We start from the raw sequence: 11413 nt of genomic DNA on the forward strand, positions 1-11413 counted from the left end.
GTAGAGGCCATCTAGTCCACCTCACCTCACCCTCACCATCGTAGAATAACATAGTTGGCAAGGGGCCTTGGAGGTCATCTAGTCCCAATTATGGTGGTAGAGGTTACAAAACAGCCCCACCTGATCCCCGGCAGCCATGGTGGAACCTGGTACAAGCCTCCACGATTTACAGTGCTTTGCTTAGTGACGGTTGAAAGTTAGGACGGTACGGAAAAGAAGGGACTTGGGGTTGTTTTCACACTTAGGACCGTTGCAACATCCCCACGGTCACGGGGGTTTACACTTGACCGACGGACTCCCATTTATTGACGGTCGGTGTGTCCCGGGCTCACGGGATTCTGACGAGCCACGTCAAGGGGTAGCTGGGTTCGCTTAATGACCGTGGTGACTAACTTCATGACGGAGGGATGTCGTTGGATGGAGCGAAACTTACTTTAAATGTCTCACTTGGCGCATACGTTCAGGCTCCGTCGTGGTCCTATGTCGAGGACGACATGTACCCGCTCCACCTCAGCGCCCTTGGGATGCCCTCATTTCCTCTCAGGCTCCATTCCTTGGAGCCCCCCACCGCCCCCCTCGCAAAGACAGGGTTCCAGTGTCACAGCCAATGTCCCCCCTTCCTCACAGGGCCCCAGCCTGTCGTGGAAAGGAGGACTGCCCCCCTGGAGCTCCTGCGAGGAAGACCACGTGGACGCCAAATTTGCCACTGCGGGCTGGGCTACCATCTCCACCCTGTGTTTGGCTGCATGCCAGGTAAGGGGGCAACTGTCACCCCACACCCCCCCCCCGGGACTGATTTTGTCCAAGACAGTTTGTCCACGGACTTAGGAATGAGGCGGGGGGGGATGGTTTCACGTGCCACCTCGATCCCGTTACTTTGGAGCTGAAAGCTTCGCTTGTTTGTGCGGCCCGGTTCCTAACAGTCGGCGGCCCCAGGCGGGTCACAACCAGAGGATAGGGAACCCTTATCAAAAGGAAGCGGGTGGGGGGAATCCTCCCGTAGCTCCCCCCAGGAGACCCTGACGGCAGACAAGTGTCCAACCAGAGGCCCTCGGCTGCTCCTCTTTTCCTGGAGGGCTGCGCCTTCCAGCCCCACTGCCCCCTTCCCGGCTGGCAGCCAGGTGAGTGCCACGCGTTGCTCCTGCATGCAAGCGCCAAGGGGGGCACTGCCCGTCCCAGCCTTGGTTCGGCTCGGCTTCAGCAAAACGGTGCAGGGTGAGGGGGGAGGGGGGAGGGATGGAAGGGGGAGTGAAAAGAGTCCGGTCTGAAAGGGGAGGGGGGGAGGGAGGGCTGGGAACAGCGGGTTGACAGGCATTTCCTTCAGCACACAGAGTGAACTGACAGCCCCCCCCCCCACCGCCATAAAATCCTTGCCTCCTGGTCGGGACTTGTCCCTCCCCACACCCAGGGCTCCACCTGAGCCAAGATGTGGGCGGAAGGGCAGGGGATCTGGCTCACACCCTGGACCCTCGAATTGACGGGCAGGGCCATGGCTATCACCTTACAGTCAAAGTCTTCCCTGCCCGGCTGACGGTCTGCAACCTGGAGCCCCCGGAGTCGGCGTCCTTGCGGGTTGCCTGCCAGATCCGGCACTTGGTAAGCCCCCCCTCAAAGGATGGGGGCTGCCTCCTTGGTGCGCCCCCCCCCGAGGCTGGGAAAGGAGAGAGGCCCCTGCAGTGGCCGGTGGGACACATTGGAGAGCCTCAGGGGCAGGAATTGTGCCTCCTTGCCATCCCGGTCTGTCTCTCTCCGTAGTTCCAGTGCATCTCCAGTGCATCCTGGGCCATTTGGAGGGGTACCTGGACTCCCCGGTTCATGCGCTGAAGTGAGTCCGTGGAAGGAGACGGGGCAGGGGGGGATGAATTTGTGGGCCTGCCCTGGAGCTTCCTAGGACAGGCGCCCACAACCTTTGGGGTGCTGCGGACCAAGAGCAGCTTTTCCACAGACCGGGTTACGGTGCAGTTTGGGGGTTCCGCAGGCGCGTGGATGGGGCTTCATGAGAGGATGAGAAGGATCTTGGGGACTATCTAGTCCAGTGATCCCCAAGTTTTGGGGATTGGCAGACTGGCAGAGAGAGGGGATGGTTCTGCGGAAGTGGAGCTGGACACCGAGTACCTGCGCTCCCTGCTTGTACGGCTGTAGCCCCGTCCACATGTGGGCTCGCCTGTCGCTCGTACAGCCCGGTTCCAAACGAGCCGCAAACCCAGGGGTTGTGGACTCCTGTTGTTGTCCACCTTCCTACGGCTCCCTGAGGGTGATCCGGCCAGCCTCTGCATAACCCTTCCAAGTCGTCAAACTCCAGTTTGCCCCCCAGGGGAACAAAACCTGTTCCTGGGAGGAAAATTGCTCCCCTCTCCCACCCAACTCCTCTTGTGACTATCTCCCGCATCGAGGACAATGGAATCGGTGGTCCCTCAGCCCCCCAAACGTCTCAGAGGAACGATGAACCTATAAGGGGAGTCACGGGTGGGAGGGGTCGTGCGCCACCAGTCACCAGCTGACCCTGACCTCTGGCTCCGCAGCCTGTCCAGCCGGGAGGTGACCATCCTGCACCACTTTTCTGCTCGGGGGCCGGTCACAATTCACGAGGTGGACGCGGCGGTGGAGGGCTTCCCAGCGCAGTGCCACAACAGCAGCCTGCAGGATGCTCTGCTTTGCGACCACCTAGGCACCTACCAGGGTGAGCTGCCACGGGAGCTCAGGCCAAGGGCCCTGGCAAGGAGGGGGGGGGCAGCAGAGGGCTGCCAAACGGCCCATCTGTGAGGATCCTGAAAGGCAGGGCCCTGTAGGCAGCCCCCCTCCCCGCTGAAATGTCCGTCACTGACCGGAGCCCTTCCTTTGCAGCCTTGAACCTCTGCCGGTTGGATGTCTGCGACCCCCTCTCGACCACCTGCTCCTCCTCAGGTGGTTTGGTCGGCTGCACCTGCCGTCCTGGCTTCTTCCGGGCACATGTCATGGACCGCACCTGCACAGTGGGCTGGCCTTGGGGGATCCCCCCAATACAGGTGGGGCACTCCTTTTTTCCACTTCTCATTCTCTCTCTTATTCTCATTTCCCCTCATTCTCTCTCTCATTCCCTCTCTCTATCCTTTCTCTCTGTCTTCTCATTTGCTCTCCCATTCTTTCTCTCATTCTCTCTTCTTTCTATGTCCTCATTCTCTCTCATTCTCCCTAATTCTCTCGCTCTCTCTTCTCATTCTCCAGTTGTCTCTCTTTCTCTCCCCACTCTCATTCTTTCTCATTCTATCTTCTAATTCTCTCTCTTTCTCTGTTTATCTCATTCTCTCTTTCATTCTTTCTGTCTGCCTCTTCTCATTCTCTTTCTGTCTTCTCATTTGCTCTTTCATTGTCTCTCTCTCTCTCATTCTTTCTCTGATTCTCATTCTGTCCCTCATTCTTTTCTCTTTCATTCTCTCTTTCTTGCTCTCATTCTCTCTATCCTCATTCACTCTCATCTCTTTCATTTTCTCTCTCTTCTCATTCTTTCTCTTTCTCTCATTGTCTTTCTTTCTCTATCGTCATTCTCTCTCATTCTCCTAATTCTCTCACTCACTCTCTCATTCTCTCATTGTCTCTCATTCCCTCTCTCTGTCTTATTCTCTCTCTTTGTCTTCTTATTTGCTCTCTCATTTCTTTCTCTCTCATCTCTCTTCTTCTGTCCTCGTTCTCTCTCATTCTCTCACTCTCTCTTCTCATTCTCTCATTGTCTCTCTTTCTCTCTCCTCACTCTCATTCTTTCTCATTCTATCTTCTAATTCTCTCTCTGTGTTTTATCTCATTCTCTCTTTCATTCTTTCATTCTTCCTCTTCTCATTCTCTCTCTGTCCTCATTCGCTCTCTCATTCTCTCTCTGTCTTTCTCTCATTCTCTTTCTTTTTCTCATCTTCTCTCTCTCTCTCTCTCATTCTTTTCTCTTTCTCTCTTTCTTTCTCTTCTCATTCTCTCATTTCTCTCTCCCTCTCTCTTTCTCCCTCTCATGCTCTTCTAATTCTCTCTCACATTCTCTCTTTTCTTTCTTTCTCTCATTCTCTCTCTCTTTGTCCTCATTCGCTCTCTCATTCTCCTAATTCTCTCGCTCGCTCTTGTCATTCTCCTGTTGTCTGTCTCTTTCTCTCTCTTTCTTTCTCTTTCTCTCGTCTTTCTCATTCTTTCTCATGATATCTTCTCTTTCTCTGTTTTCTTTATCTTCCTCTCTTACATTCTGTCTCCCTCTTCTCATTCTCTCTCTGTCTTCTCATTTGCGCTCTCATTGCCTCTCTCATTCTCTTTCATTCTTTCTCTCTCTCTTTCTCTCTTTCTCCCTCTCTTTCATTCTCTCTCTCTCACATTCTGTCTTCTCTTCCTCTCTTCCATCCAGCTTGTGAGAGTGGATTTTGGCTGCGGAATGGCACCTGTGTCAGGTGAGTTGCATTTAGACTCAGCAGGAATCGGGTCCTGGATTCTAATTCTGCCTCCGGGGACTCTTCAAACCCCACTCTGGGAATTGCAGGTCTTCCATCGCAGGTCATTTTGAAGAGAGAGAGAGGGGGGGGGAAGCCCCGGACAACCATTTGGAATGAAAGACTGGTGAGCCTTCAGCCTCTGGGGGGGTGGACTAGAAGGCCTCCCGGGTCCCTTCCGGCCCTAAGATCCCATGATGAGAAAGAGGCGGATTGAGGCCACTAGAGGGCAGCAGTGCCCATGTCCAGGGCTTGGCAGAGCAGAGAAGCCCACCTGGCAGAGGCTGAGCGAGGCTTCCGGCTGCCCCAAGTGCAGCCAGGGGTTTCTTTGGGTCCCACACGGCAATTCTGGTCCCCCCCCCTTCCTCCTGGCCAGTGGGAGGAGCCCCCGCCAGCCCTCCCACCTCTCCCTTCCCTTCCAGGTGCCCCTTCGGCTTTGGCGGTGCTGCCTGCCAGGACCGTAAGTGCCCCCCCTCCCCCGACCCAACAGGAGGAGCCTTGGGCCGGAGGGTAACGGGGGGGGGAGAGGGGGTTGAGTGAAGGGCCTGGTGGGGGGGCTGGTGGGGGGGGCTAGAGAGTCTGCTGGAGGAGTGGAAGCCCCGCAGGGCAACCTGCCTGGAATGCACGCAGGGGAACATGGGAACTCCTTGCCACAAGGCCTTGGATTAGGAAGGTTGCAGAGGGGGGGGGTGTGCTTCCTCCGACTGGGCCCGATCCTGGACCCGGCTGATTCAGTTGATGTGGGTGTACTGAAAGCCCAACCCCCACTCCTTAGGAGCGAGACCCTCCCTCTGAGGCAAGCAGGACTGCAGAGGCCCAGGGACGGCCCTGGTTAAGACACCCCCCCCATCATCAGCCCACTCCCCCTGTCTAGGGCCCTCAGCCCCCTGAGCAGCGCAGTGGGGGAGCTGGAAAAAGAGAGAGAGAGAGTAGTAGGAGGAAGGAAGGAAGGAAGAAGAAAGGAAGGGAGAAAAAGAAAGAAAGAAAGAATAAGGAAGAAAGACAAAGAAAGAGAAAGGGAGAGAAGGTGGAAAAGGAAGAGAGGGAGGGAAGGAGATAGAAAAAAAAGAAAGAGAAAGAGAGGGAGAGAAAAGAAAGAAGGGAGAAAGGAAGAATGAGTAAGGAAGAAAGACAAAGAAGAGAAAGGGAGTGAGGGAGAGAGGATGGGAAAGGAAGGAAGGAAGGAAGGGAGATAGGAAAGAAGAAAGAAAGAGAAAGAAAAAAGAGCAAGAGAGAGAGTGAGTGAATAGGAGGAAGGAAGGGAAAGAAAGAACAGAAAGGGAGGGGAGGGGGAGGGAAGGAAGGAAAAAAGGAAGGAAGGAAGAAAAAGGTAGAAAGAAAGAATAAGGAAGAAAGACAAAGAAGAGAAGGGAGTGAGGGAGATAGGATGGGAAAGGAAGGGAGGGGAGATAGAAAAAAGAAAGAGAAGGAAAGAGCGAGAGAGAAAGAGAAAAAAGAAAGGGAGAGAAAAGAAAGAAGGAAGGAAGAATGAGTAAGGAAGAAAGACAAAGAAGAGAAAGGGAGCGAGGGAGAGAGGATGGGAAAGGAAGGAAGGAAGGGAGATAGGAAAGAAGAAAGAAAGAGAAAGAAAAAAGAGCAAGAGAGAGAGAGAGAAAGAAAAAAGAAGAGAAAGGGGAGGAAGGAAAAAACAAATGGAAGGAAGGAAGGAAGATGGGGATGGCCCATATAGGACCCCCTCAGGCAAGGTCCCAGCCGCCCCTCGAGAACCCCCAAAAGCCAGCTGGGGTGCTGCCATCTTTGCGATGCTTAGTGCCTGGTGGGGAGGGGGCTTCTGTGAGCAGGGCTGAGCAGGGAAACGGCAGGTTTGAATTGGAGGGTTCTCCAGGCTGACCTTTGACCTCCCCCTCCGCACAGCCCTCCTCTTGGCCCTGGTGGGGGTCTCCTGCTTAGCGGGTCTCCTGCTGTGTCTGCTGCTGGCCCTGCTGCTCTTCCGGTAAGAGGGAGGGGCCTTGGAGGTCATCTAGTCCAACCCTCTGCTCGAGCAGGAAAAGCCTCACCATTCCCTGAAAGGGAAGGCAGCCGTCGTTGATGGGGAGGGGGCTCACGGGACAATCTTTTGCCCGGTCGGCAATAAGGCCAGCCTCACCCCACTGAAGCCCCCTCCTGGAATGGGCCTAGGAGGATCCTACTGTGAGTAGGGCTGCCCCCTCTCAGTGGCTTCTCTCCCCACAGAAGAGGTCCCACCTCCCGGGAGACCCCCGCAGCCCTGCCCCTCTCCCTCCGCTCGAGGGTCCTGAGCCTCCCTCGGGTGCGGCCGCCGGGGTTGGTGCCCAGAGCCAGAAGACTGCCCCCCTTTGGCCCTTGACCCTGTGAGTGTTGAGGGGAGCTGTGGGGGGGAGGGAGGGAAGGGAGGATTCAGCTCAGGGATTGGAGTCCCAGCCCCCCCCCCGATGGACCCCCATCCAGCCTCTGAGTTCAGTCCCTGACATCCATTTGCTTTCCCTGCCTTGCAGGAGAGGGAGGGGCCGCCCGCAGGAGGAGCCCCTCGGATGAAAACGTTTTGGGGGTCTCGGGGTCCTCCTCTCTCGGCCCCACAGACAACGGGGGGCTGCCGCAACCTGGTCTTCATCGGTGACGCGGGAGAGCCAGCCGAGCGGGATCACTTCTGAGGAGCTGGAAAGGCTTTCAATCAATCGGAATGGAGCTGGAAGGGTTCTTGGAGGTCTTCTAGTCCAACCCCCTGCTGTAGCTGGAGACCCTTACAGAATAAGAGAGTGGGAAGGGACCTTGGAGGTCATCTAGTCCAACCCCCTGCTCAAGGGCTGCAAGGTGGATATATTACCAGGGATGCCCAACCTTTTCAACTTTAAGACTTGTGGATTTCACCCCCCAGAATTCCCCAGCCAGCAATTTTGTTCACTCTGTTGAAGTCACGATATATTATGTTCGCTGCATATCCACCATCTACTAATAAAGTTTTCATATGAAAAAAATGGGCTATATTATGTCCGCTGCATACACTGCATATACTAATAAAGTCACCCTATCAACCAATGGGATAAAGGCGTGTCTCCGTTGGCCCTTCTTCTCCTATCCGTTGGGGTAAATCCTTGCTAGCGAGGGGATTCTGGGAGTTGAAATCTTAAAGTTGCCCAGGTTGGACGGTCCCGCTTTAAAGCAGCCCGTTTTCTCATGCTGAAACTTTTTGGATCAACTGGATCAATGACACTCACTTGGATCGGGATCTGGGTCCGAAAGCCAACAAATAAAAATGAAACCAAAGAAAAGTTTGTTACTAAATATTATGGAGGTGTAGCTAGGACAGGACAGAAGGATTCAGTGTCACTGGAGGATTTTAGAAACGTTAAATGAAATGCCAGCATGCGGTTATGTATTAAATCTGGGTATATTTTATGATGAAGGACGTTCAAACAACTATAGTCAAAGGAAAATGGAGGTAACAGGGTAACATGGATAAATATCTGAGTTAAGATACTTGAGTTAATATGAATTATGTTTGATGGCTGTGGAAGAGATGCACGAAAACCTTTTGTAACCAACTGATACTAAAGCTGACGTAAAGTGAGATTTGGATATTAAGTGTGAAACCTACTGGGTCAGGCTGGACAGCCTCTTAGAGCCCCTATAGTTCTATATTAAAAGCCACGTAGACAGAGTTGGAACTTGCAAAAGAAACAGGAAGCCAGTGCCTAACCACAAGATGTCAAAATCTATGTCGAAAGTCCAAGGTTCAATTAAAGTTCGTTAATGACACGTATTCCATAAACAAAAAGAGAAGTAAGACCCCATCTCCTTATAAGGCTTTCTCCTCAAGGTAACCACTAAGAAATGTGTTAAGTATTTCCGTGTTGCAAGGCTTTTGAGAACGTATAAGAATGTGATAATTAACGTTGTTTAGAACTTGCAATGCTAAGCCATGGGCTCCCTTTCTGAACCTGGCTGCCAAATAAACTTTTCCTGTATCCTGAGAAGTCAAACGCCTGTCATTTTCTGCAACATATTCTGGCGAGCCAGCCAGGAGTTAGAGCGATATTTCTCTGAGGACGAAACGGACCGACCGGTGCCCCATCGAGACCAACTCGCCCATCTTCAGGCGCCACAGAGACCTTTCTCTGGAAGAAGGCTGATGACCTCTCTTGGGCATTCGGAGGACACCACCGATCCAAGAATCTGACCAGGGACAGGACAAGTTAATAAAAAATTACGCCGGCTGAGAAAGAAGACGCCTGCAGGCAAGTATCAAAAGAATTGTAGACCCACTCGGTTAGGAGTGGAAGAGGGGGGCCGATCACCCCCCTGGGCGGCATATCCTAATGAGGCTCTGGGCTTGTGTGGGAGGTTAATCTGCTGCATTTCCTGTTGGTGGCCGTGAGTTCCGGGGCTGCAGGTCAGCAAAAAGTGTGTTAGAAATAGAACATGGGAGGTGGAGAGCGTTCCTCAAACAGCCCTCCAATACATGTTGAAAAATACTTTCAGAAAGTTTTAGTAAAGTCTCTGGCAGGGAAATTACCCTCACCCGCATTGCACAAGCCTCAAGGAGGTTGTTTGCAGGGATCGGTAGTGAGAGACACGTATGCTGTTGTTAATCAGGTTGCTGCAGCCTGTCTCAGTTGTGAAAAAAACAACCCAAAGACAGGATGGAAACTTCCTTTGGAAGTCCTTCTACGGGGCTCCCAGGTGCTGTGTGGCAAATAGATTTCCCCACAATATTCCCCAGAAACTGGGATTTAGAGATCTCTTGGTTTTGTGTGTACTAAAAGACATTGTGCCAAGATTTGGGGTGCCTTTCTGTAGGGCCTCAGATTCTGGCCACCATCAGATGAATCAAGAGCCCCACCCAGATGCAAACGATGTATTAATGAAAGTCTCCATATATTTTGATCTTTAAAAATATGCCAGCGCGGGCTGGGAGGTCAAGACTTATATGGCAGCATATAAATGCAATAAACCAAACGAAACCAAGATAAAAGAATTTGGATCTTTAAAATTCGTCAGCGCTTGCTGGCAGATCCAAATTATGGAACACCCCAGGGCAGAGACAGGTATTAACAATCTAGTGCATAAGGAGATAAGACATCGGGCATAACTTCAAGCAAAAGTAAGAAATTTAGCAGGTAATAAAAAGGTAAAGCCTATTGAATGGGAAGACCTAGGTAAATTGGACCTGATTAATTTGATGTACTATCTGTTGAAATTCTTAGGTGTGTCTAAGTCTTTGTACACCCTCAAGGTAATTGAAGCTAAGATGTCTCCAATCCAAAAGGACATGAGAAAAGTTTCATCCTTGTAGTTATTGTGTGTTTAAATGATTTTACCTGTTCATTTTGTTCCTGAAGCATGTGAGCCCATACTTCACAGCTCAGGTGACACAAACTGTTTCCTAGGCTTTTGGAATTAAGTGGAAACTTCATGCTGTCTATTCCCCACAGAGTAGCGGTGTTGAAAAATTTAACAATTGATTTAACGACAAAACAACTAATAGGAGACAATTATGAGGGTTTTTGGTTGTAGCAGGGTATTGTAGAATATGGATACTGAATTTTGCCCTCCTAGTCAAACCACCATATGAATCTACAAAAGAGACATAGATAAGAGATAAGAAACAAAAGAAAAAGAGAGAGTCTCAATGTTTTAGCTTGCATGTTTGTCTTTGTTGATGTGTTTAAGTGTTTAAAAAGAGAAAGAGAGAGTGTGTCTCTGAGATCAGTGCCCTCCACCTGTGCAATCTTGAAATGAAGTTGTTGACACTGAAGGGGTAGGAGACCAAGGGAGACAAAAAGTGGAATCAGATATTGGTTAGAATGAACAAACGGTCCCTTTCGGTGGGGCCAGGAGGAAGGAAACCAAAAAGGTTACAAAAGGAAGAGATCAAGTGGACCACCAACCTGGTCCAAGGGAGCAGTTGAGACAAAAACTCAAATTGCCCCTGAGGAAAATTGTATTGCCAGAAGCTGAGCGGGAGCAATAGCAATAGCAGTAGACTTATATACCGCTTCATAGGGCTTTCAGCCCTCTCTAAGCGGTTTACAGAGAGTCAGCATATTGCCCCCAACAATCTGGGTCCTCATTTTACCCACCTCGGAAGGATGGAAGGCTGAGTCAGCCCTGAGCCGGTGAGATTTGAACCGCTGACCTGCTGATCTAGCAGTAGCCTGCAGTGCTGCATTTAACCACTGCGCCACCTCGGCTCTAGGTAAGGTGTGGATATGCTCCATTCTCAATGGCTGATTTATATAATTGGAAAAAAAATCAAATTCCTGCTTATCGAGAAAATCCAGCTGAGATGCATGTCCTTTTTGCACCCATTTCTCTGAACTCACCAGTCTGCTTGAGCTGACATACAAATTCTGATGGAAATTTTATTAACGCCAGAGAAAAGAAGGCTGGTGAAGATAACCACGAATAAGCCTTTGCAGAAGGATCATGAAAGAAAAATCCCACATGGAAGATGAAGCTTCAGATACTAGCTCCTATATTCAAATTGCACTCTTAGAAGTAGAGAAAGTGATTCCGGAAGATAAACTCTAAGATGTGGATTGATGTGCTATAAGATTTGCTATTCTGTATTGTGCCTGCTTGTATTTTTAATCCAACAGGCTAGACTCAATTGTGGCTATTAATAGAGTCTAGAAGGGGGGGGGGAAACGTAAAGTGAGATTTGGACATTGTGTGAAACCTACTGGGTCAGGCTGGACAGCCTCTTAGAGCCCCTTTACTTCTACATTAAAAGCCACATAGACAGAGTTGGAACTTGCAATAGACACAGGAAGCCTGTGCCTAACCACAAGATGTCCCTATGTCAAAAAGCCTATGTCAAAAGTCCAAGGTTCAATTAAAGTTCATTAATGACACTTATTCCATAAACAAAACGAGAAGACCCCATCTCCTTATAAGGCTTTCTCCTCAAGGTAACCACTAAGAAATGTGTTAAGTGTTTCCGTGTTGCAATGCTTTTGAGAATGTATAAGAACATGTGCTTCGATGATGAAGGT

The 11413-nt window shown here is 50.9% G+C and overlaps 1 protein-coding gene across 1 annotated transcript; it reads left to right on the top strand.

Annotated features, from left to right (window-relative positions):
* Nucleotides 1–494: 494 nt before the first annotated feature.
* LOC148045681 (uncharacterized) lies at nucleotides 495–8839 on the top strand. Its single transcript, XM_087712207.1, is given in 11 exon segments — nucleotides 495–753; nucleotides 1508–1737; nucleotides 1773–1825; nucleotides 2523–2680; nucleotides 2845–2970; nucleotides 4355–4400; nucleotides 4862–4899; nucleotides 6315–6393; nucleotides 6633–6720; nucleotides 6722–6769; nucleotides 6914–8839. Coding segments are annotated over 11 exon segments (1281 nt in total). The 3' UTR covers nucleotides 7070–8839.
* The last annotated feature ends 2574 nt before the right edge of the window (nucleotides 8840–11413 follow it).

This window comes from Thamnophis sirtalis, unplaced genomic scaffold (genome assembly GCF_051295495.1).
Source record: "Thamnophis sirtalis isolate CommonGarterSnake01/CBP01778 unplaced genomic scaffold, rThaSir2_p1.2 scaffold_4, whole genome shotgun sequence".
Taxonomy (NCBI): Eukaryota; Metazoa; Chordata; class Lepidosauria; order Squamata; family Natricidae; genus Thamnophis; species Thamnophis sirtalis.